Source organism: Gallus gallus, chromosome 20 (assembly GCF_016699485.2).
Source record: "Gallus gallus isolate bGalGal1 chromosome 20, bGalGal1.mat.broiler.GRCg7b, whole genome shotgun sequence".
In the NCBI taxonomy this organism is placed as follows: domain Eukaryota; kingdom Metazoa; phylum Chordata; class Aves; order Galliformes; family Phasianidae; genus Gallus; species Gallus gallus.
The window spans coordinates 2,482,263-2,509,314 of record NC_052551.1 but is presented as its reverse complement, the minus strand read 5'-3'; the positions used below and the strand labels follow the sequence as shown (position 1 = coordinate 2,509,314).

Here is a 27,052-nt window from a genome sequence, read left to right as displayed (position 1 = left end):
CAACAGAGACATCCAAGTCTGCTTACAGTTAACGCACCCCACAGCTGCGGTGGGGCAGTTGTGAAGCTAAGAGCAACCCAGGCCATCTTCCACCAAACTGGAAGTGCTTGTTAAGAAGTGTCGCTCACTGCTACATACAAAGTACTCGGAGTAACATCTGAGGGCAGGCAATGTGCCTCAGCCTGTTTGCAAAGGAGCCTTAAGTAGCACAGGCGGTTTTGGTATGTAGTTCAATCAGCTTTTAGAAGCTTGATCAAAAAGCTTTAAATAATTGCAGGGTATTCATTAGTGTGCTCTGTAGTGGACAGATTTATCCCAAGTGTGTGAGGGAAACTGAGCAAAAATATTCCTTCCAAGGCCGATTTACAGGGCTCGTATCAGAGAGACTTCATCGTCTTATTCAGTCTCCCTGAGAGAAAACTGCAAAGGAACTCTCCTAGGGAGAACACAGCTATCCCTGTACTGGTTTGTATTGGATTTCCTGTCTTCCATAGAAATGAAGAAAAAACATCCCTGCTTTCAGAACCAAGCAGGTCCCCAGCTGCCATCTCACCACTACAGTGAGTGCAGCAGCACAGAAAAGCCCTTCCACCTTGCAAGCATTCAGATAATGCCCAGAACGTTGCTTCCATGATTACATCTATTCCCCACTTACTGTCAAGTTGTCATATTAAAAGTGCTTTTTTTCCCCTCCTTTTTAAGAAATGCAATAAACAAACGAAACCAAAGAAAAATAAGGTCTCTTTAGAAGAAGACTGATTTTACTGAAGGTTCCCAAGGCATTTTACTCTCCCTGAGGCACTGTAATAAGCTTCCATGGGGTATTTACTAGCTCTAAACAGAGCTAACAGAAGACTAATGAGAATATTTTGGTGAGGAGACAAGAGGCAACTCCCCTTGATAGGTGTTAATTTAAACACATTCATCAGTCAAGAGCAAGAGAAGCACCTTTTCCCTCAGCTGCTGGAGGGCACCATCCGCTCCCCCAGGTGTTGTACAACGAGCTGACTATTTGCTCTCAGGCTTTTTGTTATAAATGAGGAAGTCAGAAATGTCGTGCCACACATTGCTGTCATCGTACAGGTAGGTCATGGAGGCCTGCAGAGAAGGCTGCAGAGTCTGTCGGTGGTATTCAAAGAGCCAGAGAACCGTTCCCCACACCAGAGCAGCAACAAGTGGGAAGGGATCCTGCCTGGGCTGTGGGATGTAGCCCTTCTCCACGGCCAGCCGAGACAAGCCGAACAGGATTCGAGACAGCAGGTACATAACGATCTGCACGAAGAGAAAACCCAGAGAACATCAGGAAAAGAGCCTGGCTGGTAAATCTGATCAGAGCGAGTGATTCAGCTGTGATAAGCTGTGCAGGAGAGGCAGAAACAGTTCATCCCATGTAACAGCAAACGGCCTATAGGCTCACACATCAAGCCATCTCGAACTGGAGATGTTTGTGTCTTCCCTATGTTCTCCAAGTCCTACTGCCATGTAAGTGCTCTAGTTTAGTAAGCAAGAAATTACACCTGATGCAACAAATCTTTGCAGTTGCAGATCAGTTGCACAACTTTCATCAACGCTGCCTCAGATGGTGCTGCTGATAGCCACAGAGCAGCCCTGTTAGCCTGCCAAGATACAAACCCAGAACTCTGGGCACCTCCTAAAACCCAACTGAAGGTATGGTCTTGCAGGGGGTTGTGCAATTAGAACACTTGTGATTCACCTGTGCCTACATGTTTTATTGACCCTAATTAAAGTTGGTAACAAGCGGCTTCAAACCAAGCTTTCCCTGAGCAGCTTTTGTCAGCTCACCCCATTTAGTGAAGTGTAGCTCTGCAACCAACCGTTCTCCACACACAACAAAGCTCAAGCTTGTGGGTTTAGCTCTGCTAGCAGGCAGACTGAGCACAGTTACCACAGGGCAGAGAATGGGTGGGGTAACCCCACAGCTTTGGGTTGCCAACCTGTTCTCCTAGATACAAGTGCAGCTCTGGAGGTTCACCAGGGTGTTTGGCTCTCAAACTACACACATCACCACGGGGTCACACAACCACCTCTAGTGTCTGAGCACAGAAGAGTCAAAAAGAGAACTCTGTACAACGAGCTATACTGTAAACGTAATGCTGCACAGGAAGAAATGGGCCAGCCTATGCCAACCACTTCCTGGCACACAACCACCCATCTGTTAGTCTTTCTGTCAACCAAACATTCAGCAAAGACATTTACCTGGCTGTTGATGGGATTGTTCTCACCGAACACTAACCAACCCCCAATGCAGGCTGCAAAGAAAGAATGAAATGGAATTTTTTTCCCCTGTAGTCGGGACTGCAACGCCATCAGCCCCTTGTAGGTGAACACAAAATACGCCAAGTTCCGGGAATGAGTGTACGTGGCCTGAGCAATCGATTTCAATTTCTCTCTTAAACTGAACAAAAGAAACAGAAAATTAGGAGAGCAAAAAGGCAGCATTGCCAGTGACCTTACGCCCCTCCGGCCTGCCCACCCACATCAATAGCTCCGATACCCCCCAAAAACATCTCCTGCTTTGTGAGGGAGGAGGGATCACTGACTCTGGGGCACTCACCAGCTCTCCTCACACTCTGCATTTGTCCAATTCTATGAGCAGCCAACCAGCTTTTTTTTTTCCTCTTCTCTAAGTTCAAATTTCTGGCTAATGGAGAAGAACCACAGCAGGCAGTGGTGCAGCTCAGCCCCCTGTATGTAAGCACAGAGGGGAGCAGACTGCTGCTGTTTGCATCCGCTCATTTCTCACCTGTCCATTGCTCAACAACCACCGCATGAGTGATTAAGTTCTTTACTATGAGAGTGGTGAGGTGCTGCAACAGCTGCCCAGAGAGGCTGTGGATGCCCCGTCCATCCCTGGAGGTGTTCAAGGCCGGGTTGGATGGGGCGCTGGGCAGCCTGGGCTGGTATTACATGTGGAGGCTGCCAGCCCTGCCTGTGGTGGGGGGGTTGGAGCCTCACGATCCTTGAGGTCCCTTCCAACCCAGGCCACCCTGTGATTGATTGATCCCCAGCAGCCCCCACAGCCCATGTGTGTGCACACGCAGGTTACCCCGCTTAACGTAACAGTGGGCACTGAATGTGTCCGACTTATTTTTCTGCAAACGTGGGCTCTACGGGAGCAAGGAACAAGTAACGCTTGGATAGAAGCATCCGAGGGAGCGGTGCACAAAGGAAGCAGTAGGGCGGTACCTTCCACTCCTGAACAGGAAAGTCATCACCAGGGCATGGGGAGCACGAATTTTTGCTCCATACCTGCAAAAGAGTTTTTGCACCAAACGAGCTATCAAACGAGCACAGATCCATCCTACCAACACCCCGCAGCTGCTACAGGGGTGCCCCGGCCGTGCTTTCGGGCGGCCCAGCAGCAGCACAGCGCAGCGCAGCGCAGCCCGCCCCGACCCCGGGCAGCGAGGCAGCGCCCCGGAGCCTTCCCTCCCCAGCCCCCACGTGCGGGCCCGGACCTCGCAGCGCTCCCCGCCGCCCGCACTCACACGGCCCCGTTGCGGAAGCCCTTGAGGACGGCGAGCGCGGCGCGGTAGCGGCGCTGCAGGAGGAGCGCGTTGATGGCGCGGAGCAGCGCAGCCGGCGGAGCAGCGCCGCCCGCCATGGCGCCGCCCGGCACTCCACAGCGCTCAGCGCGCCCGCTTCCGGGGGGCGGGGCCGCGCCCGCTGCGCGCACTGGCTGCCTCGGCTGTCCGTCAGCGCTCTCGGCCAATAGGCGGCGACATCCTACTCGCCCAGTCGTGCCGGCAGCCGACCGGAGGCGCCGCTGACCCCGGGGAGGGGTCGGGACCGCGCTCGGCACGGCCGGCCCCGAGGGAGTCCTCGAGAGGTCCCGAGGCGCTCCCGACCCTCAGCGCAGCGCCGGCCGCTGGGATGCCGCCGGCGCCCTCCCCGGTGCCATGCTAAAGCTCCGCCGAGCGCTCCGTGAGCGGCGCCGTTCCCCTCGGGCCGCCCCCGGCCGTGCCCGGCCCGTGGAGGGCAGCCCGGTGCCCGGCCCGGCCCCGCTGCGCGCCCCGCTCCCGGCTCGGGCTCACGCGGCGTGCGGAGGCCGCCCCCTGGCGGCGGGTGGAGCCGCCCCTCCCTCCGCCTCCCCTCCCTCCTCCCTCCATGCCCGCTCCGGCTGTCGGGTCGCGGCCGCCCCGGCTCCAAGATGGCGCAGGCGATCTTCGAGGCGCTGGAAGGTAACGGCGGCGCCGCTCCCGCCCGGCCCGGCCCCGGGGTCCCGCGGCTCGAGGCCGCCTCCCTCCCCCCCCATCCCCGCGGACGGGCGGTGCGAGCGGCCCCGTGCGGCGGCGGCAGGGGCGGGACCGCGGCGCGGGCACAGCCGGGCCCCTCCGTCACCTCCGCGCCGCCGGGCGGCCGTGGCATTGCGGTGCCCGTCCGTCCCCGGGGCGGCCCGTCGCTCCCCCTCCCCGCGCCCTTTCCTTCCGGGCCCTCCCTTCGCCCCCTGCGTTCTGGGGCATCCCTGCCAGCTCGCTGCTTCGGGCGAGCGCTCCTGTCCCTGCGCACCGGGTCCCCTCCCATCCCGTGTCCCCGCGTTTTGGGGCCTCCCCGTTCGCCTCGCTGTCCTTCTCCCGTTGGGACACCAACGCACGATAGACGGGGTCACGCCGAGCCCCGGGGCGCCCCGTCACCCATGTGCACGCTGGGACGCCGTCAGCACGCTGCTGCCAGCACGCTGGCTGCTCCCCCATCCCCAGGGCTCGCTCTCAGGACCCGGCCCTGCTGCTGTTCACGCTCCCCTCCTGCCCTCAGCCTGCTCCCCGACAGCTGCCGGCCCCTGTGTGTGCGTGTGTTGGTGCGCGGGTCCATGTGCTGTGTGCAGGGCTCTGTGGCGTGGCCCGCACCTGGCTCTGCAGGGCTCAGTGCTTGGGTCAGCCTGCTGCAGGAAAGCTGTTTTACAAGGCGTCTTTTCTCCAAATAGGATTACGTGTTTCCCTTTGACACGAGGGGACACCGCCGCTGGAGAGGCCTTGTGTCAGCATCATAACGCTGCTGTGCAAACAGCACCTGCGCCCACAGCAGCAGAAGGATGAGCAAGAACAAATATCTCCCTCTGTTTGGCCAGCGCTCGGTGTGTTTGACAGCGCTGTGTGTGTGACCAGGTGTCCCCTTTCCTCTCTGCATTCAGCTCCACGTTGTTTGGGTTTGGTTGCAGAATTCAGGAGGCCAAAGCATCTTTGCAAATTATGTTTTTCCTTTTTTTTTTCCCCCCCGATAAATGGCAGCTCTTGATAGCTGCACCTATTTGCTTTGTTTTGCTGACTGGATTGACTACAGGCTGACGGTGACGCAGTGTCTGTGTGGTGCTTAAGGCAGTTGTGCCCTCAGTGAATGCCATGGGGCAGAGATGCATCTGCACTGCCACTACAGCCCATGGAGCTGTGCTGGCAGGAGCAAACCGAAGGGTTTACTGTTGAAATTCAGGGCTTGAGGCGACAGGAGAACCTGGGTGAAGTGGGCAGTTTTGTTCTGCTCTCTAAACTGGAACAGGTTTGAAAGGAGAGGGAAATAAAAGCCCAAAGCAGCAGTGTTGGGTTTTTATCCCTGCTTCCCCAAATCTCGGTGTTTCTCTCGGGTTCCGCTGCTGCTGGGAAGGCACAGATGGCTTTTTTTTAAGGTTTCATGGCTGAAGAGCATCCTGCAGGCTGTTATCAGCGCAGAGCTGCTCCTTGGCCATCCAATGGAGCTGCATCAGTATAACCAGCAGCTGTGCCTGCCTGGCTGTGTTGGTTGCTAAACCTTAGATGTTTCCCTCTGTATTAAGTCCGTCATTGTGCGTTTGACTCATGAAGTGCAGGGACACCCTGTGCATCCGTGCCAGCTGACAGAAGAATGAAGAGCAGTTATTTCTGTTGTCTTGGGCTGCTTTGCTCTGGCTGCGTGTGCTGCTGATCCTGCAAGCAGGATTGAGGCCACCGGGCAGCTTTTTCACTCTGAAGATCTGTCAGTGAGCCAGAAAGAAAGCCCAGGGCTGGGCACGCCAAGTGTGGCATTCTTGGTGCAAACAATGGGAATAATTCTTCATTTCCACTCTTTTGCTTATTCCCCAAATATACTAAAACTGAGCATTTGATCCCCAGTTTTCTTTTGCGTCCTGCTAGCTGACTCCCTCTGCAAAAAGGCTGTTCTGTTCCCCTCTCTGCTTTGGACGTGTTGAGCAGCGCCTGCAGTGTGCCTTTGCAGTTGCCCGGGAGATGCTGTGCAGAGCAGGAGGTGTGTTTTAAAGCCAGCGTGAGAGGATCCAGCAACCGTGGTGCCTGCAGGATGGGATGCAGCACGCTGCAGAGCAAAGGCTTGCAAAACTGGCCCTGCAGCTCTGCTGTGCCTGGCTGTGATTTATGTGACGGGGCTCCTATCGGCGCGGCAGGGCGTGAGGCTGCGTGATCTGCTGCCTTCCAGTAGCTGCTACTGCCCTCCGCCCCCTGGCAACTGCCCAACAGTGCTGTGCTGTCTGCCAAGGGCACGGGCAGCGTTGTGACCTCTCCTTGGTGCGAGGTGATTGATGGAAGTGGTGCTCGTGGAGTCTCACTGTTGTATTTAGAATGGGTATTTAGAATGTCTTTAAAACGTGGGACCTCTCGATGGGGACTGTGCTCACCTGCACTGCTGCAGAATGGTTGGGCTGATGAATTTTCTCTCCAGTGCAGCACATAATCCCGAGGTCCAACCAGGCAAGAGCTTAATAGGTTTCTTTGGCAAAGATCTTGGAGAAAAGGTGTGTGCTGGGCTCGATGCAGTGGCTGTGTGTCTCTGGCCACGTTCCCTCCGTAGGTGAGCAGTCCCCATCTCCTGTATTTAGTGGGAACATTGTAGAGCCTTTTAGTTGTAATGAAAAATATTTGTGCCAGGCCAAGTGAGCTGGTTCTGGCAGCAGTCTGGGTGTGCGTGCACTCACGGAGCCCCACGGGAGATGGAAAGAAGAGTGTGTGACTGGCAGCTCGTGGGGGAGAGGCACTCATGGAGAGGTGCAGAGAGTGGAGGGAGCCGTGGTCCTGCTTGCTGTGTGTCCCAGCACTGAGTGGCAGCCAGTGCTCCTGAGAGCTCCTGCTTAATACCTCCTCTGTATCTAAATCCTCCTGTAGTTTGTAGGCCTGTGTCAGGTCAGACATGGGAAGGCTGATCGTGAAAACAGGGAGGTGTTTCTTCCTCATCTTAAAGAAGCTCAGGTGTGGGCTGAGTCCAGGATGCTGCACACCATGCATTTTGCCTTCATTGAGCTTGGTAGCTTGCAGTATCATGCTGTGTCCCCAGAGAGAGCCACCCAGGCTGCTGTACTGGGCAGCCCGTGACTTCCCAAGTGTCTGTCTTGTGGCTATCTAAGCATCCTTCCTTGCTGCAGCGGGCATCTGAAACCAAACCCTCTTTTAGCTTTCCTTGCACGTCTTCCTTTTCCTCTGCTTGTACCAAAGTTGTGTACAGAGACACATGGGAGTGTTGCTTTAGTGTGAAACTTAATGCATGGTGAGCATGGTGAGAAGGTGAGGGTGGCTGTGCGGCAGAGAACTTCCCTCCATGACTTGCTTTGGGTGAGCTCCTGGCCCCCGGGTGCTCCACCCATGTTCATGCCACGCTTGATTTACCACCAGCGCTTGTGTCTTCTTCCAGGAATGGATAATCAGACGGTCCTGGCTGTGCAGTCCTTGCTGGATGGTCAAGGAGGTGTAACAGATCCATCTGCTCAGAATGTCAATGCAGCTGCCCCCATGCAGCCCATGGGTGAGTTCTGGGGAGCAGCGAGTGAGGTGAGGGGGCCGTGGGCTGCAGGTCTGCCCCTGCAGTGTGCTCTTATGGCTGTCAGAACAGCCAGCCTGTCCGTGTTGGGTGCTGCTGTGAGTATTGGGACCCCTCAGCAGGGCTGGGCAGAGCAGGAGGAAGGGGCGGACTGAGCGCTGAAGTGAGCAGAGATGCTTTTGGGTGGTTTGTGGCAAGAGTGGCCTATGGATTTTGGATAAAGGCAGGGAGGGAGGGAACAGCTGCTCTCTGCCACTGCCTTTATTCATATTTTTATTCATTTAATGAGCCGTTTCTTATCCTCTGGGGGTGTATTCAGTCACTGGGTACCTCATCTGTGTGAATGGATATGGGAATAGGTGGCTCCTGTGCATGCAGAAACCCACAGCGTTCAACCAGGGATGCTCTGAGTTAGATACTGAGTTAGGTGCTGGGTTCCACACATGCTGCATGCTGACAGTTTGGCTGGCAGCAGACCCAGCAGCCAGTGCAATGGAATGATGCTGCGAGCCGTTCCCTGTGAGGGTGTTTATTCCTTCAGATCTTTTTCCTCTTGTGTGGGCCAGCCCATGAGATCAAATTAGACACTGAATTACCATGTTGCCTTGGGGGAGAGAGAGAGAAAGCCTTTTGTGGTGGCCAGGATTTGAGCTGTGCCCCTGGAGAGGTAATGGTCTGCACCCCCAAAACAGATGGGAGATACAACTCTGTGAGCTTCAGGATATTTTTTTCCAGAGATTTGAGTGCAACTGGCTCAAGTGAAAACTGCCGTGTGCTCATGTGATTTAACGGTGCTGCAAACTTCGTCTAGATCAGTGATAACTGGGTTGTTGTCTTCTGCCTTTAACATCAAGCAGAGGCACCAAAGACCAGCAGTGCTCCTGGGGATGGGATTCAGGCACACGTTGCAGTTGACTCTGCTTTGACGTACCTTACTTCTCATCCTTTTTGCAACCTGGGTAATAAAGTCTGTCTCATCCGGGAGAAAGCTTTGGGAGAAGCTATTTAGACTAAAAACAGAAGGTGTTGCAGGAGTGAGGCTGGATTGATCGATCACGTCGTTGGGATGAGATGGGATTCAACTCATCTCATGGGTGTCGTTCACATTAGTTGGATTTAGGCAGAATTTAGGATTAGGGAAGGACAGTTGCATCTGATATCTCCTGATGATATCCTTGAGATGCTGAGATACATTAAGTGTTTTCTTGCCTTTCCTGGCTGTAGCTCGAATGTAGTACTAGGGGAAAACTGAGGAAGGCCTGCAGCAGTGACCTGTTTCTCTAATTGCAGATGATGAAGATGTGTTCCTGTGTGGGAAGTGCAAGAAGCAGTTCAACTCCTTGCCTGCCTTCATGACCCACAAGAGAGAGCAGTGCCAGGGAAACGCCCCTTCCCTCTCCACGGTCTCACTGGCCACCAACAGTGTGTACACCCCCTCCATCACGTCGGTGCAGCAGGCTCCGAGCACGAGCCGACAGGTACCATGCTGTGAACCAGCAGGCTCTGCCACCGTGGTTTTGGGAGTGGAGAGACCTCTAGGTGATGCTTTTAGGTCCAATGATGCCTCATAATTTACCTCTCTCAGCTGTGGTCCTTTTAGCTTTTGACCTCCCATTAAATTTGCCCGGTCCTCGCAGCAAGGTGTCCTTCAGAATGAGCATAAGATATACCTTTCTCAGGCTGGAAGAGGTTCTGCTCAGGACCACCAGGTCTGCAGTGTGCTTAGGTAATCACCATGCAAGGCTCAGTGGGAGAGGCTCTCACTGGCTCATGGTCAGAAGAGGAAGCCAGGTGTCTGTGGCAGCCTCACCCCTGTGTGCCTTCTTTCATTTCCTGCAGCTAACCCCATATCACGTGGTGTGTTGTGCAGTAAGGGAATATCCTTGCCTCAGTAGCCCTCCTTCCCAACAGACCTACCAGGAGCAAGTCCCTTGTGCATGACACGTGCTGTGCTTGCAGCCATGGTGGTTTCTGAAGCTCCTCAAACCAGCTGTTATTTTTGCAAGTTTACTCGGTGCCAGTGGATGGTGCTTCCCAGGAGCAAAATGGGAGCTCTCAAACTGCAAATGCTGTTTGTTTTCATCCATAAAATAAGGACATCCACCCTCCCCTCCTCTAATCCTGCTCCAGGCTGAAGAGGTGAGCCCGATGTTCACCATCTGCAGCCGGAGCAGCCTCTGTCTGTGCTGCACCTTTCCTGGCTGGCAGGAAATATTCAGTAAAGACATGATCTTGTCTGTGACTAGTTTGTCCTGTAGAACTGGTTAATAACCACTGATTTGACTGCAGCCAGTGACCTCTTCCTTGAGCCACTGTCATCTTTTATCCCATATTCTGGAGAACATTTCTGAAACTGCTTTATTGTTACAGCTAGAAACTGCCATGGACTCAACAGGAAGCTGTAGGTAATTACTTTGGCTTCTCACACCCTCTGGTCAGCAGGTAGTAGAGACTCAGAGGCTCAGCAGTAAGCCGTGTCATTGTATCTCTGAGTTTCTTGTTTTGTCTTGTTGCTGATCAACAATGCCTCTTTCATTTATTTTCTTACAGCAAATTTCTACATACATCACTGTTCCTCCGTCGCCTTTGATTCAGACCCTGGTTCAGGGGAACATTTTGGTTAGTGATGAGGTACTGATGTCAGCCATGTCTGCTTTTACATCCTTGGACCAACCCATGCCAGCGGTGCAGCCCCCAGTACAGGTAAGGGGCACGTGTGGGCTGAAGGGCCTTCGCTTCCTGGGACTGTGTGTTGTATGGTGGGAGAATGCAGGTGGTTGATCAGAGCCTAGAGACCTGCTTTGATGCAAAGTGCTGGGCACCCTCCCCAGGGGACAGCCAGGCTTGGAAGGGGCATTGGATAAATGATAAGGTAACTCAGGGCCTGCTTTCTGCTGGTGTCCTTGTTGCTGGATGCTCAGATCTTTGTAATGAGGTATCCCCAGCCTTCTGATGCACTTTTGTGTAGTGGTTGATTACCAGAGTCCTTATCAGTTTGCCTCATGCATCCCTCTTTTCCTGCCTTGGTTGTTCTGGGCTTTCCCTAAGGCTGTCCGTGCTGGATACACTCCTCTTGCCCCAAAAATATCCTCTGTAACCATAAGGTTTAAAAACAAAGCAAAAAAGCAGTGGGGTTTGGATGAATGCTTAGGTTCTGGAGGAAATGGTGTCTACTGCCAGTCCAAATCAACCCTCTGTAAGTCAGCACAGTCTGATCCAACCTGAGGTTTGGACAGTGCTGCTTTGCGTCAAGACACCGTCACTACTGCAGGTGCCCTTTTGATTTGGAGCTTGGGAGCATGTGTCAAGGAGCAACACCTCCAGCTTTATGCTGCTAGAGCAGTGCCGTGTCCTCCAACGTCTTGTTTGTCTTTCCCTCCTCTGGTTTTAGAGCAGCTTGAGTATGCATGCCGGGGCCGGTTACCTCTCGCAGCCCCCTCCGCCTCCGCCTCCCCCACCACCGCCTCCTCCACAGCCCCCACCACCTCCTCCACCAAGCCTGGGGGCTCCAGGGCAGCCCAGCACTGGCAGCGGCGTGGTTGAAGTGTACAGTGCTCCTGCACCCATGGCAGCAAACAGCTCAGTGGAGATCCAGGCGCTGGGGATGCAGCCATACCCAGCCATGGAGGTAAGGCTGTCCCCAGGCTCTCCGTACTCCTGGGCCTCTTCTAGCAAGCCAGACAGCAGTGCTGCTTGGTCTAGAAATGCTGAAGTAGGGACTGGGAGGTTATGTTAGGTTATCAGAGGGATTATTTCCTCTGGGGAAAAAGTAATGATCAGAAAGACGTCAGCAAGATGAAGGGGATTCTGAGAATTCAAGAGGGCGGTGAGGTTCTGGCAAAAACTGCCCAAACAGTTTGTGGATGCCCCATCCCTGTCGGGGCTCAAGGCCAGGCTTGGCGTGGCCCTGGGCAGCCTGATCTGGTGCCTGATTTAGTGGCTGGCAAACTTATTCATGACAGAGTTGGTTGGAACTAAATGATCTTTAAGGTCCCTTCCAACACAAGCCATTCTGTGATTCTCTGAACAAGCAATAAAGAAAGCTGGAGGGCAGATGTGGGTTTCCTACAGGTGTTGCAAGAAGGGCTGAGGTGAAGGAGTTGTCTCAGAGGGGTCAGAGCACTGCACTGCACACTGCAGACTGAAGTGGAGAGAACAATCTGAATCTCAGTGAGCTTGACAAGGGCAGCTTCTCCTAAAGAGAGGCACAGGCAGGAGTGGGTTTACTGGTGGGTCAGCTGTGCACAGCCTCCGCATTTGCACTGGCATTTACAGTGAAAACTACTGGGTGTGACAGAGGTTTGCCAGCCTTACTTTTGCAGCTGGCTGCTGATCTGCAAGTGGCAGTGTTCAGAAATGGATGGGCATGTTGGATACTTGGTACTCTATGCTAATTTATCAGGGTGGGAAATAGAAATGCCCTGAAGCTGTATCACTGTGTTGGTCTCTGTCTTTTTCTCTAAACATCGATTTCTGATGTGCTGATGTAAACAGCTCTGCTTTGCCACCCGAAGTTTTCTTGTGTTTTCCTTCCCATCTGCGGTCCTGCTGGGGCAGGGCCTGGTGATCCCAGCCTGCAGGGTGCTGTGGGCCTGCAGGCTCACTGGTGATGGTTGTTGGTCACCTGCCCTGGAGGAATGAGGACCTATTCCATGCACTAGGCATAGGTGGGGTTCTAGAGGTCTTCTTCAGTGTTTCTTTGATGTTCTTTTCCTGCTGTAATAAATCTTGGATACTTTGTGATGTTCAAGCAAGAGTTTCACATTGTGCATAGTGTTAGTTTCAGAGTTTAGAATTGATGAACCAGAAATGTATTCAGTGAGGCAGGAAGCAGAAAACTCAGCCAGACTAATAACCTGTCGTGGCAAGTGTTGCTGAAGATGGAGGATAGTAGGAACTGTGCTTAGCACAGTATTGTGCTGTGTAGCAAACCTCTTTCCACTGGTAATGGAACTCTTGCAGGTACCAAGCCAGTGTGTGGAAAGTCCTGTGTACCCCTCTCCCCCTGTGTACAGCCCTGGGAAGCAGGGGTTCAAGCCCAAGAGTGCCAGCGTTCCCACACCTTTGACCAGTGCAGGAGGAGGCAACGTGGTTGGTTTTGATTCCACCTCAGCTGTCAAAAGTAGACGTTCCAAAAGTGAGAGTGGGCTGCAGGAAGGTAAGTGTCCTTATGGCAGATACCCTGTGCTAACCTGCAGGCCACCGTGCCCTGTGCCACTGGCTCTCCAGGTCCTGTGGGGTGGCACTGATTGTGCTGCAGCCCCCTGGGAGGAGCATCACGCCCTGCACAAGGCTATCAAGAGCAGGTGAAAGCGTGGGCATGCTTCTTGGCTGTCCGCTCTGTGTACACATGAAAGGACAGTCACTGTGCTTCTGCATGGGCAGACTTGTGCTAAATCCCTGCAGATTCATGCTGATTGGATCGCACTTAAAAATGGGGGCATCCTGCAAAATAAGGTGTTAGAGCTTGGTCCATTTTACCTGAAGCAATAACACCCAGCTGCAGTTCCTGCGGGCCAGATGAGAGAGGCTTGATTTCAAAGGCTGTAATATCAGGGGTGCAGCAGAGCCAACCCCACGTGTGTTTCAGTGCCTGTGAATGATAGGAGAGGCAGGACAGTGGCACACCCAGTTACAGGACAGAGGAGTGCTAGATCCTCTGCTGGCTGAGCCTGCTTGCTGCTGGTGTAGTGGATGTGTGCTCGACAAGGGATGTCCCAGGCATGAGATGGAGGAAAGCCACGTGGCCAAGATTGGACCCATGGAATTAAAATGTTATTTATAGAGGTGTGAATGATCAAGCAGCTCTCAGTCCAGAGTTTCCTAGAGCAGCCCATGGTTCTGCTGTTTTCCATTTGTAGCATGGCTGGAACGGACCCTGAAGTGGTTAATGCCCAGTGTGAATTCCCTGCCTCCCAACTTCTGCTCTCCTCAGCACTTACTGAGCTAGCTCAGGCTACATTTAATACATGCTTGTTCCTTCACCTCTCCCCCATCTGTTCAGGCAGTCCTTTGTTCTTGGTTCTGAAATGTCTTTCGCTGAAGGCCCCAAAGTGAAGGGGGACAATGAGGTTGTGTCAGTTCATGTCATTCCTGTGCACTCTTACTCTTCCAGGGAAACCTAAGTCCCCAAAGCTGAAATGCACTTACTGTGACAAGGCCTTTACTAAAAACTTCGACCTGCAACAGCACATCAGAAGGTAAGGGTAGTGCTAGCCTGAGCACAGTGGGGTGGTTGGAGTGGGTCTTGGCACAGCCCTGCTGAGGGAGTCTGCATAGCCCAGTAAACCTCATGTTTGTCATGTCTCCCAGAATCCATGCTCCAATGGAAGGTCATCCTTCATCCCTCACCCTCTAGGGCTCCTCTACAGGAGAGTAGTTTAGTGACTGAGGCGAAGGCTGCACTGAAGATACAATCTTTCTGCTAATGGGCTGAGATTGGAGACCCTTCCTAACTGATGAGACCCCGAAAGCCACCTGTTTTCTGGAGCAGTGTTGTCTCCTTCAACCCTTTTTCTGGCTCCTTAGTAAGCTGCAGCTTGCATGTGTTTGCAGAAGGGCTGGAGTCAGCAAACCATAAGCTAAGCTCAGTGTCTACATAGGGAGCTTTTATGAAAGCCAGAGCTCTAGCAGGAGGCAGCTGAGATCTTCAGCATTTTCTCCAGTGGGGTATGCTGAGCTCAGGACGGATGAGGAGCAAGTGGTGGTTTGCTTCCCATCCTGAACTCTTTTCCTTACATACTCCACGTGTCAAAGCCAGCTTTTTCCTCTGGCAAAAGAGGAGCAAAGTAGAAGGAAATTTCTGCTCTGGACAGGGGAGAGCAAGTTTGGGGAGATCAGGGGACTGCAAGGCAGAGGCCACATGTGTAAGTAAGTGACAGAGAGTCTTTACTCATTAGAAGAACAGTGGGGTCTGAAGTCCATGCAGAAACTCTAACAGTGAATGACCTGATATTGCTGCAGAGGTCTTTACCTCTCTCACTTCTTCATTTGATCCCTGGTCATTCCCAGACTATCAGTGTTTGTGTACTGGGCTTGTTTCCCCAGGCCTTTTATCATTCCTATGCTGCTAGGGTCTGAAAGCACTTGTTTGGCTGATCTGGGGGCTGATCTGCCAAGCAGAGAGGGCCTCGTGCAGCCCAGGCCTGGGAACTGCCTCCTTTTTCCACTGGCTGCAGCTACAGTGCCTTCTGCATTCAGTCACACAGGTGAGAAGCCCTTCCAGTGTATCGTGTGTGGCCGAGCCTTCGCCCAGAAGTCCAATGTGAAGAAACACATGCAGACCCATAAAGTGTGGCCTCCAGGACTGGGATGCACCATCTCCCGCAACTCCATCACGGTGCAGGTCATGGCCTTGAACCCCAACCAGGTGGAGGATGAGGAGAACACAGGTTTGCTGCCTGGGGATGGTGTGTTCTAGGGGCAGAGCAGTGATGGGAGGGCTCTGCACATTTCTGCATCTCCTGATCCTCCACAGAGAAATAAGGAAGACGGGAGCTATGTGTGCCACTTGCAGTCCTGCTGCAGTGGGATTTAATGGCACACACTGGGGAAGTGCAGTGGATGCTTGAGTTGTGTTTGCTCCACTCTTGCTGGCAGCTTCATGCGTTGGTACTCCCAGCCACTGATTCAGGCGCTGGTGAAGACAATGGCTCTGTTTCAGGACATGCATAGGAACATGGAGAGATATCTTTCCCTTTCTCACTCCCTGACAGGTGCACCTCGAATAGTACCTGAACCACACTTGGTAGCTCTGGTCGAGGCTGGTGATTTAGCACAGCCTGGTGCTCTGGCTTGCTGGCAATGTGCAAATTGCCTGGACAGGGTCTGGTCCCTGTGGCCAACTGAAAATACTTGATGCAAAGGAGAGCTCCTTGCTGGCAGGTGGTGTCTGCCCTTTCTGCTGATGACCTTGGTCATGAGTAGAAGCAGAAGAAACAGCACTGTGGCAATGTCATACCTAGGACAAGGTTCAGCTGGAGCTGGTCTCTGCAGACAGCAGGGCTGCTACTGGCTGGATCTGACCACCTGTCTCCTGCTGGAGATTGGAATAAATTTGGCACTAGTTCCCTCTTGGCAGCCTGCCATACTGACAGAGCACAGTTATGTTCCTGGAAGCACAGTGGTAAAGAGAATGGGTCAAGGAGGGGAAGATGGAGTAGTCAGAGCTTTAGGTCATCTGTAGACAAACTTATAACTATGCCATTGGAAAGTGAGGTTCTGATCTAAAGATCTGCCTTTGAAAGGAAGAGCCTGGATCCAGACCAAGCCTGGGTATCTCAGCAGCACACAGCTTGCAGAGCAGTATTCAGAGCTATCTTGTGGCAGGCTGTGACCTTCTCTCTCCCTTTTCTCCAGGTTTGACTCAACCCTCTAGGAACCCTGCACAACCTCCCCAGGACATGAGCCCCATGGACGAGAGTGACGCGGGCAAACTGGAAGCCAAACAGGTTGTCTTGATCGACAGCTCTTACCAGTGCCAGTTCTGTCCCAGCAAATTCAACACCTATTTCCAGCTCAAATCGCACATGACACAGCACAAGAATGAACAGGTAGGGACAGAGGGTGCCCTGTGTCTGTGGTGAGATTGAGACAGGCTTGCAGGTTCTGTCTAAAGCATACTGCCTACTTGCTACATTCTCACCATTCAGCTTAGCTCTTTGCACATCTGGGTTGCAGCTGTGTGGTCTGGGTGGCTTTGAAAAGCTCTGCTGCCCCTGTCCTGCTGAGCCACTGCTGAGAAATCAGTCAAGCAGGTTTGACTGGCTAGAGAAAAAGAAAGAAGGCAAAATCCAAAGTTTTCAGAGTAGGTGGCAGCTCTTGCATTGTAGGATGGTCACTGCTGGGGCACTGTGGTCTCACTCCCTCAGGCGGTTTTATGTGCTCACAGAAGCATCTCCTTCTCCCATCTTGCTTTCTTGCTTGTTTTCTTAGGGGAGCACCCTGGCAATTTGTGTGGGCAGAGCAGCTATCATGTGGAAGTTGAATAGGTTTAGCCCAGCCCTCAAGAAGTGAGAGAGCTGAGGGCTAGAAGGGTTCACCTTTTGTAGCTGATCTTACCCCAGGGATAGAGGTGGAAAGAGAGCAAGACTTGCCTGTGGACTGCTGAACTTGCATGTCCTCTGCAGCTGTTGACCAGCAGCTGAAGTGGCTCTGAGGGTCAGGGAAGGAATTTGGTTATGTGAGGTCGGCTGTGTGTGGTGGGGTCCTTCCTTGAGCCGGGTGATCTTTGGATATCTGTTCAATGGCTGTTGTGCTGCAGGAGTGTGATTCTGCTTCCTGTTCTGCCATTATCTTCACCTACAGTTGTCAATTATTTTTTGATGCTGAGCTGCTCTGCTCTGTTATTCCCAGCAGGGAAGGGGTTGGTTTGGTTTATCACCGTGTTGTGCTCCTGCTGCAGGGCAAGGTTTCCTTGCTATGCCCTGACTGAGCACTCTTGGCCTCATGGGCAGTGTGTGGGTATGGTCCTTGCTCTGGGAACCCTTGTGCAACCCAGTGCAGGGAACATTAGTTCCTCTTAAGGCAGTAGTTGTGTTCTATGAAGTACCCAGCTGCTGTGATTTCCAGAAAGGGAGGTCTCTCTGCCCGTTGGCAGAAGACTTGCCCTGTATGTTTCCATGGTGTGCCTTTCCAGTCCCTCTCACTTCTTCACCCAGGTGTACAAGTGTGTGGTGAAAAGCTGCGCTCAGACTTTCCAGAAGTTGGAGTCTTTCCTCGACCACATCAAGAGCCACCAGGAGGAGCTGAGTTATCGCTGCCACCTCTGCAGCAAGGACTTCCCCTCCCTGTATGAGCTGGGCGTCCACCAGTATTCTCACAGCTTGCTGCCCCAGCACAGCCCCAAGAAGGACGTGGCCGTGTACAAGTACAGTAGCAATCAGTGCTCACAAGGCTTGTAGGAGTGGGTGTGTGCAGAGTGTGTCTGGTCGAGAGCAGGGGGAACACAAGAAAGGTGAGGAGGCTGCTTGCTCAGCAGCCATAGTTCTCTTGGACACACAAATGGTAGATGGGGGCCTCTCCACCAGGCTATTAGAGCCAAGCATTTTGAATTCAAGGGCCCTTCCAGAAAGACTGCCATTTGTTATTTAGGAAGACCCCATCACTGCAAGAGCTCTTATCACCAGTCAGGAGTGAGGTCAGCGTAGCTGAGTCTGCTCCAGGCTGGGCAAGCAACCCAGGGAAGCCCCTTTCAGCTTGAATCTTTCAATACCTGCAGCAAAGGGAGTGTAGGCTGCAGAAGCTGTGCCTGGGTAAAATGAATTATTACTTCTATTCTTCTGCAGTGAGATGGCCTACAATCTGGAGAAGCCTTTCTGTAAGTATAGAGGGAAAGGGTGGGGAGTTCACAGCTCTCTGGGGAGGTTGAAATGCCTGTAGGGATATACAGGAAGAATAGGAAGCCTAGAGGATATTGAAAGTCACTTAGGAGCCTAGTGGAATAAATAGCTGCTGCTACTTACACTGTAATTTCTAGTCGTCCTTGTGCCTGGAGCTTCATCATAAAGCTCACTGGCAGAGATCTTTGAGGTCAGAACTCTGCTTATGTTTCTAGAGGTTTTGGTCTGCTAAAGTAAGCAGAAATTTCACTGCAGATGCATGGTGTGTGTGTTTGTGCAATGGGGACATGCATCATCGGTGAGGAACATTACCAGTCAGCTTTGGCACAGGTCTCAGAAATACTGCCAGGGTTTGTGAGAATTGGTGGGTCAGGTGGAGTGAGCCCAGGTGTTGCAAGAGAGGAGTCGGTGTGAGCTGAAGCTTCATTAGATGCTGAGGACCCCACAGTGAAGCATCATGTCAGCTTGTGGATGCCCCAGCAGTGGGAAATACTGCTGTGCTGTGACCCCACGCTCAGCTCCTTCACTTGCATGAAGATGGGAGGAGATGTTTTATTTTAGGTGAGATCTTAGTTGTCTCCATGAAGAGATGATGTGGAATATGTGCTCCGGTCCTTGGGTGCTCCCATGGGAGTTTGTATGGAAGAGCAGTAGTAATTGAAAGGTTTCTTCTCCCAGTTTTCCAGCATCTTCTCCTGGTGAAGGATGTTAAGTTTGTGCCTGTGATCTGGCCGTGTGCGTTGCTGAGGTTTCAGAGCACCTACGTGATGGTGAAGGGCTGGGCTGCCCTGTGCGGGGTCTGCGTGTGGTGGTAGCCCTGTTCACAAGCTCTGTCTTTTCTCTCTGCATTTAGATGTGTGAAGTGTGTAAATAAGTACTCCACTCCTGAAGCCCTGGAGCACCATCTGCAGACAGCAACGCACAACTTCCCCTGCCCTCACTGCCAGAAGGTGAGTGGGTGACTGCTGTATGAGCCAGTCCTGGCTCTGATGGGACAAGACCCATTGGTTCCCTTTTCTCTCCCTTCTACCTCAGTACGGACTGGCAGGCTCACGAGGTGCTTTTCAGAGAGGCAGGGGTGGTTACATCCCTGACCTTGTGCAGAGTGCATTCCTCCCCACAGTGCTGGCTTTTCTCTCTGGTCCCCATTTGCTGACCTAATGAACAGAATTTGTAAGGGGAGTCCCCTTATTCCCATGCCAATGCAGAACTGCACGCTCCAGGCTGCCATCTTTGTTTCTTAAAAGTAAGTGTGTCAGTGGTGAGGTTTTGGGAAGTCTCAGAGTAGTGGTGGTGCCTCTGAGCCACTGTGCTTGGCTAGCCACGGCTGGCAGAGTTGTGAATAGAAACCCGTGGGTCTTGGGGGAGTGCTGACACCTACGTTGCTGTCCTCATCTCTTGTTGCAACAGAACTCTCTGGGTTCCCCCTTGGTCCCATCTTTTGGATGAGTGCTCTGTGTCCTGGCAAAGAGAAACCTTTCAGAATGATGTGACTGGGACCGGCATGATGCACGGGTAGGTTTTGGCTGGAAGTACTCATTTCAGCATGGCCCTGAAAGGGGCTCGAGGGGCAGATTTTGGTGGTGTTTGAATTTTAATAAATTATTTTTTGAAATTCAGACTGAAATGCTCCTCTGTTTAAAGCAGAGGAAATGAAAATCCTGCAGTGGGGGCAGGGACGATCTTAAAGGAGTGACCACTCTGTACTGAGGTAGTTCAGGAAGGGAATACGTGCTCCTCGCATGGCTGGTAACCTGCCTTTCTTTACCTGCCTTCTCTCCACCCTCACCCCTTCTGAACTTGGATGGGACTTTAGCATGCAGTGTGCATGTTTGAAAGCCCATTATCTGCAGCATTATTTTTAACTTCTGTTTGTATTTTTGCTAATATTACTGTTTTCTAGAGCACTGGGTACCGAGTACTGGGTAACAGAAGTCTAGGCTCTCCTTTGCTCCCCCTGGATGTGTTGGAGAATCCTCGTGAGGAACTCAGCTTGAATGTTTCCAGCGCCCTCATTACATGAAGTGAAACATTCATGCTGATTTTATAAAGACCACGAGTGGGAGCTCTTCATAATAGATAATCAGAGAGCATGAACTAAAATCAACAGTGCGGGAAGGTAGGAACTGCTGGCAGGGGAAAGGTGTCATGGTCCTGCTGCTGGCTCTGGCAGGAAGCTGAGCTTAGGGTGAAGCTGAGTTTAGGGTGCTGGTCCTCAGCAGTATGGTGTCAGAAAATTTAGCAGTAATGTTTCAGCTCATATGTTTCTTAAGGATAAGGGTTTATTTTGTTGTATGCTTTATCAGCTCTGTGTGTATTTTCCCTATACAAAACTAAAGGTTCTCTCAGTGCTTCCTTTCCAAGAAAGCGGTCGCTGTCAGCGTGTGCTTTTTATACAGGCTGCAAGTCCTGTGCCTGTTCAGCTCAGCGATGTCCCCCGGTGCTGCTGACTCAGCCTGGTTTCTGTGTGCTAACAGGTGTTCCCCTGTGAGAGGTACCTGCGCCGCCACATCCCCACCCACGGTGGAGGCAGCAAGTTCAAGTGCCAGATCTGCAAGAAGTTCTTTCGCCGGGAGCACTACCTCAAGCTGCATGCCCACATCCATTCAGGTACGGGGCTCTGCTGGCGCTGCAGTGTTCAGTAACTCTGCACCGTGGTCATTGCTGAGCCCTGTGATGCTCTGGCTATTTTCCCGATAACCAGAGGAACAGAGTATGAGTTATTTGTGGTAACGTGGCTTTTAGGAAATGTGTGGTTTCCATTCAGTCTTGTGCCCAGTACTGCACCAGTTGGAAGTGGAACACAGAATTAGCTTCCCCACTGCCCGGGGCTGCGGAAGCTAAGGGAGCTGCCCTGGAGAGCAGGAGCAGCACACAGTGGGGACAGTATCCATCCATTTACCCACAGGGCAGGGTAAGGAATCTTGGAGAGTTTCTAAAGAAGTAGAGCAGCACTGCTGCCAGTGTGAATTCTGTACGTGACCAGGGCAGCCCTGTGTGACTGCGCTTTCCCTGTCTCTTCATTCCTTTTTCTTTTTTTAATCCAGGTGAAAAGCCTTTTAAATGCTCGGTGTGTGATGCAGCTTTCAATCGGAAAGACAAACTCAAGAGGCACATGCTGATCCACGAACCTTTCAAGAAGTATAAATGTCCTTTCTCGTACGTAGCATCTCCAGCATTGCAGCTTGTCTTGTGGCATGGTTTGGAAAGGAAAGGATGTCCCTTGTGTATATCCTAGGGAACATGTGGCATCTGACAGTTCTCTGCTGCTTGAGGAGGCGAGAATGCTGGGAACCCAGAAGTGTTGGTTGTGATTGACTTTCTGTGGGGCAATGTAATTTCATCTCAGTTTATCAGATCCTCTAAAATAATGCCTGCCTACATGGGAGGCTTGGGAGATTGCACGTGCAGAGCACTGGGGAAGAGAAAGAATATTATTTGAGCACAAAGCACAGGATAGCTTGAGTGTTGGGGTCTCCCTGGCTGCACTTAGAAGCAGAAGAACTAGTGTACAAACCAAAGCAATCCAGATTTAGGAGGTGCATCCCCAAATCTTTTGTCATTTCTGAGATAGTCAAGACTGACTTTTCCCTGCTCCAACCACCCTGTGGCTCCTTCCAAAATATTTCTGACTCCCATTGGAACCTTGAACCTGCTGTTGTTAGCAGCGTTTATGGTGATGCAAAGGTGATTTATAGCCCAGCAAAAGCCACATGTCCTGATAGCAGCTTGTTTATTTCTTGCCCCCATTCAGAAAGGCTGAAGTAGCGGGGCTCCAACTGTAACCATACTCAGGGACCCATCCAGTTTCTGATAAGGAGAAGGGTTATGGATCTGTTTATGCATCAATCCTCAGCTGCTTCGTGCTGTTCATCAGCATTTGTTGTTCTTACAGAAGCCACACAGGCTGCAATAAAGAGTTCAACAGGCCCGACAAGCTGAAAGCTCACATACTGTCCCATTCAGGTAAGTGCAAAAATGATGCTTCAGCTCCTAATAAGGTCAATTCATTTACTGCTGTGCCCTAGGAAACCTTTGCTGTTGTTGTTCTTGTTTTGGGTTTTCTTTTTTTTTGCTTTGTTTTCTGTCAAGGTAAAACTGAAAGTGTTCTCTTGTGCCTTCCACATCCAAAGCCCTGCAAATTGTGATCAGATGAGACTGTGCTGCCAGTGCAGCCTATGACATTCTCAGATTATATTTAGGAGAAAAAAAAGTCCGAGTTTAAGGCTGTTGTGCATTTTCATCACAATCACCTGACACACATTGTTTCCTAGTGATATTTTGAACCTCTTACTTGAGGCAAGAACCATTATTGCAAACATTCCCAAGCAGTGATGTTTGAGGTGTAGCAGTTCATCCTTCTCTGACTGCAGAATTGCCTGGCATGATATCTCCTTAGGCCATGGATAATTTTGGTGGTTTTAATAAGCAAACTGAAAAGAATGGGGTTTGTTGAGTGAGAAGGTGGCTGTTTCAAACTTTTATCAGAGAACACCTGCGTGGAGGAGGAGGTAAAGCTACCATGCTCTCCCTCTGCAGCATAGGTTTTCCTGCACTCTCTAACTGAGCTCTCTCCTCCCATGCTATGTGCAGGGATGAAGATCCACAAGTGCCAGTACTGTAACAAGTCCTTCAGCCGACGAGCCCACATGATAGAGCATCAGCGCTCGCACACCGGCAACTACAAATACCGCTGCCCCACCTGCAGCAAGGGCTTCACGCGCCACAAGTACATGAAGGACCACAAGTGCCGTCTGGGCTCACCCAAGGACAAAGACCTGCAGCTCAGGAAGCCCCAGAAGAAACGGGTGGTGCGGGGACGTAAAGTGGGCCTTTCCCTTCCCAACCAGCTGGCTCTGGGAGAGCTGAAGGACAGTGTTGGTGGGGAAAGCCCCCAGGAAGGTGTCCCTAACAAAGAGCCATTCCAGGAGTCAGATGCTGTCCTGTCCATTGTGGTTGGTGGGTCAGGAGCTGCTGACTCAGACCTTGTCGTTCCTGGGCAGCCCAGCAGTATCGCATCCAATTTGTCCTTGGCAGAACTGCAGGCTGCCTCGGATGGCCCCTGCACCATGCTGGCTGTCCCCGTTTACATCCAGACGACTGAGTGATCATGCTTAGAGCCACTGTGTGGCTTGGGGCTGCTGCTGGGATTGTCAGACTCGGTGCTGAAATTTATCCTGGTGAAAAAGACCAAAGCTCTTGTGGGGAGTAGATGGATATGGGAGAAAATGGCTTTCATTTCCATTTGATCTTCCCATCCATGGGCGAAGGACTTCTTGGAAGCCACTGATGGCTACAAGGCACTGAAGAGAATGGCTCCGTTTTTTTCTTGTCCCTCTGCATCACTGGTCAAGAAAGACTAAGATCCCTGAATCAGGGTGAGAAGAAGGAGCATATAAACTTGCAACAAACAGAGCTGCTGAAATCAGGTGGCTTTGCAAATCACAGCCTGTCTCACCTGTGGTTTTTCTGGCCTAAAAGCTGTATTGCCCAGTATTTGGGTGCCCTTTCCAAGAGCAAACAAATGATCCTTCCTAGTGGAAGCAAGTTCACTGTGAGATCCTTTGGGAACACTGTTCAGAAATACTCTGATAGACTTTTCTGGTATCTTTCTCTGCTCTTATCAGTAAAAAGAACACCTTGTCTATACTACATGTGTTGTAAACAGTGTGGAGTCAGTGGGTGAGAGCAGCTGTGTGTGGTGCTGGGTCTGAGCACACGTGTGTTAACTCCTTTCTGTTTGATGTTCCTTCCATGGTGTTCTCACATTTTTCTCCATATCTAAGGATCTGCAAATGCCTTAGGTATCCATGAGTCAGTCCTTTTAACAGCTAAATGTGACACGTCGTATGTACAGTGAGAGAAACTTAGGCCTGAGTGAGGCCTGGTCTCCTTCCCAGGGTCACACAGGAAACCTATGATACATCTATGGCCCAATTTTCTAGCATCTGCTCTGGACTAAGTGCTGCAGGATACTTCTGTGCACTTCTCCTGTTGCTTCCCAGTCTGTATGTGCCCTTAGCTCAGTTTTATGGGTCAGTTAATAATTTCAGTGGATCATTGACAGGTGGGAAGTCAGTGTGATCAGGGAGCAAGGAAATCCTGCAATTGGAGCGTTTTCTGTCGTCCTCTTGGATTCTCCTGTCTGATTTCCCAAGTAGGAGATTCAAAGCTGATATGGGAGCACCAAACCAGGGCACCTAATGGGAGGGAACTGAAAATTACCACTGTGTAATGTTGGGAGAGGAGCTGTGTGGGCAGATGTGGAGCCCAAAGTAGGTAGGAGAGAAGTCAAGTGTGCTGCTGCCTTCTGCTCTGGCCTGCTGGGCTCCCTCTTCCTTCCCAAACCACGTTGTCTTCAGTTTTGTGCTGCCATCCAATGGTCCTACTTATTGGAGAAGGGAACTGGACTCTGGATGATATCCCTGCTGCCTCCAGGTCCACCTGGGACACACTGTCTCCATGCTCTGCTCACCAATGTTGTTTTTTTGTTTGTTTGTTTTTTCTTTCTCTTTGTATGGGTAAGCTGAGCTTCCCTTGGTAAATTTTTTGTGATGAACTGCTATTCTGTAGGTGTGAAAATGCTGCATTTCCAGCCTGGGGGTGATATGGGGCAGAGCATGAATTCACTGTGAGCTGACAGCCTGGCTGTGAAGTCCATGCCTCACCTCCTGCTTCCACATGGATGTTTGGCCACCAGAGCAGTCACCCCAGTGTCACTGGTCTGACTGGTCTCAGCATGGTGCCTGCCTGCTACCTGCCTGAGTTCCAGGTGCTCCTGTCTTCTTGGAGAGACCCTGAAAATAGGGGTTTGCAGGAGGGTGCAGAGGAGATGGAGCTGCACTCTTCAGGGGCGCACAGCAGCAGGGCAGGAAGCTACAGAGATGTACTGGACATCCTGACTGAATGTAGAGAGATTTCATCCAAGAGGGTGGTCAGGCACTGGAATAAGGTTGTGGAGAGGCAGTGAGGTGTCAGTAACAGGTTGTACTCAAAGCTCAGCGAGGCCCTGAGCATCCTGCTCTTGGGGACGTGCTTGGGAGTTAGGGCAAGTGCTTCTGTGCATCTGGGACATCTCTCTTCTGTTGAAAAGGGCAGAGCTTATTTGCCCACAGTGTTTTAAAGACAGCTCTTGCAGGAGAGGAAACATTGCTAAATACATGTTCCTATTTTGCTGCTCTCTTTACCCACAGCGTACGGTGTCATTATGTGGCTCTGGGTGCTGGCTGCAGCGCTGCACTCAGGTCTATTTTGAGACAACAACATGTGGTGCAGCTCTCCTCCAGCTTGGAGGGCAGTCTGGAGGAATCCTTTCTGGAGGTTCCTTTTCTGGGCCCTGCTTTCCTCCAGCTCTGCTCACAGGTCAGACTGTTGAAATGAGGTGCTCAAGCCGGTTTCCACTTGCTACGCTGAATGTAATTCAAAGGTCAGCAACAGAACCACAGTACAGCTCCACGTGTGACCATGGGATACAAGGGCTGAAATACAGTCCCAACTGCACGTGTGGTGGTGGTACACAGAATTAGCGTTTCACATTAGCATAAAGTTTTATCTTTACCATAACAATTATCCTATTGGAGTAAATCTCAGAGTGATTACGTGTAAGATAATGTAACAGAGGTCCCTGATCAGAAGAGAAGCTGGGCTGGGTGATTGTATAGATCTTGCCTTCAGAAGCTCTTTGGCTGCAAGCCTTGTACGTGCCTGATGAATGCTCCAGCACTCCGGGGGGTTTGCAGAGGGAAGGCTGCAGGTGTGACACAGGGGCAATGGCAGCCCTGGCTGCTGGCTCTGCCCTTTGTTTGAAAAGTGGAAAAATAAAGAACATCAAGAAGAACAAAAGATTAAATTTTGACATAGAAAAATCCTGTGGGAAAGAGAACTGAATCAGGAAAAAGTAGATGCTGTCACTGAGACATTGTGAGTGATGTGCAGTGCTGTTCTGTGTGTACAGAAGAGCTGTGCCAGGAAGGAGGCTCCTCACAGCAAGCCAGGAACTTGGAAACCCCATTTCTTGCTGTTCTGTCCAGCTGTATGAGCTTCTCTGAAACCTAGGGTCAGTTAGGATGTGCATGAGCTGTTCTATTTCCTGTGGGCCAAACTGGAAGAATGTCACCCAGGAACTGCATCTCTGCTTCTGCAGCATGTGCTGAGGAGGAGCAGAGCTGCTGGGCTGTAAGTCTGTGTGCTGTGAGCACTGACAGCCAGACACCTTTTCACACAGCTGGCTCTGCCACAGGCCCAGGTCTGCTGTCAGAAGCCTCTTGGCATTTTCTGGAGGTTTCCTGTAGTACCCCCAGGCTGGATGCCTGCACTGGAATATCTGGAGCTGATGCTGGATTAGAACAAGTGTTATCTGGTGGTCAGCATCCACCTCTGGCAGCAGATCATAGAGTCATAAAGGCAGGTAGAATGTTGTGTCTGCACTCCGAGGTTCTGATATCTCCCTCAGAGCTTTCCTACCTTTGGAGTGGTTTCTGTAAACCTCCTTGGATTTTTCTTCTCTATATTTCTTAGTCTTTCTTCTGTGTTTGCCATGACAAAGCTAACAAGCTAGAGTGAGGCAGGATCTGCCAGCGGGCATTGTTGGTGAACTCCTGCAGATGGATTTTTCTCACTGAGCTGCTCCTGTCCTGCAGACTGTGCAGGAGGCAGTGCTGTGCTCACTGCATGGCAGTTAGCTGTGTCATCCAGCCTCTAAATCTGCTGGGGTGCAAACCAGGGAGGGGGGCACAAAAATGATCTGAAGAATGGAACACCACCCCTACGAGGACAGGTTGAGCGAGCTGGGGCTGTGCAGCATGGAGAAGGCTTGGGGGAGACCTGAGAGTGGCCTGTCAGTGTCTAAAGGGGCTGTAAGAAAGGAGGGAACAGGCTCTTGAGAAGGGTCTGTCATGATGGGGCAAGAGGAAATGGCTTCAAATTAAGAGGGGAGACTGGATATAAGGAAGCTTTTA

General features: G+C 51.7%; 2 protein-coding genes and 1 non-coding gene across 3 annotated transcripts; 2 read left to right on the top strand and 1 right to left on the bottom strand.

The window, feature by feature from the left end:
* Positions 1–739: 739 nt before the first annotated feature.
* On the bottom strand, positions 740–3,661 carry PXMP4 (peroxisomal membrane protein 4). Its single transcript, XM_417337.8, has 4 exons — positions 3,510–3,661; positions 3,208–3,270; positions 2,218–2,416; positions 740–1,272 (listed from the first exon to the last, which is right to left on the bottom strand). The coding sequence occupies exons 1-4, from the start codon at positions 3,623–3,625 to the stop codon at positions 1,009–1,011; spliced, it is 642 nt and encodes a 213-aa protein (XP_417337.1). The 5' UTR covers positions 3,626–3,661; the 3' UTR covers positions 740–1,008.
* A 490-nt stretch (positions 3,662–4,151) lies between these two features.
* Positions 4,152–23,747, top strand: ZNF341 (zinc finger protein 341). The gene is made up of 15 exons (NM_001278093.2): positions 4,152–4,202; positions 7,630–7,740; positions 9,046–9,233; positions 10,306–10,458; positions 11,147–11,383; positions 12,718–12,913; positions 13,871–13,955; positions 14,956–15,146; positions 16,114–16,307; positions 17,415–17,623; positions 18,949–19,045; positions 20,573–20,705; positions 21,143–21,254; positions 21,991–22,061; positions 22,689–23,747. The coding sequence occupies exons 1-15, from the start codon at positions 4,172–4,174 to the stop codon at positions 23,201–23,203; spliced, it is 2,523 nt and encodes an 840-aa protein (NP_001265022.2). The 5' UTR covers positions 4,152–4,171; the 3' UTR covers positions 23,204–23,747.
* MIR6674 (microRNA 6674) lies at positions 9,475–9,584 on the top strand. The gene has a single exon (NR_105543.1). It is a non-coding gene; the product is annotated as a microRNA 6674 (primary transcript).
* Positions 23,748–27,052: the final 3,305 nt, after the last annotated feature.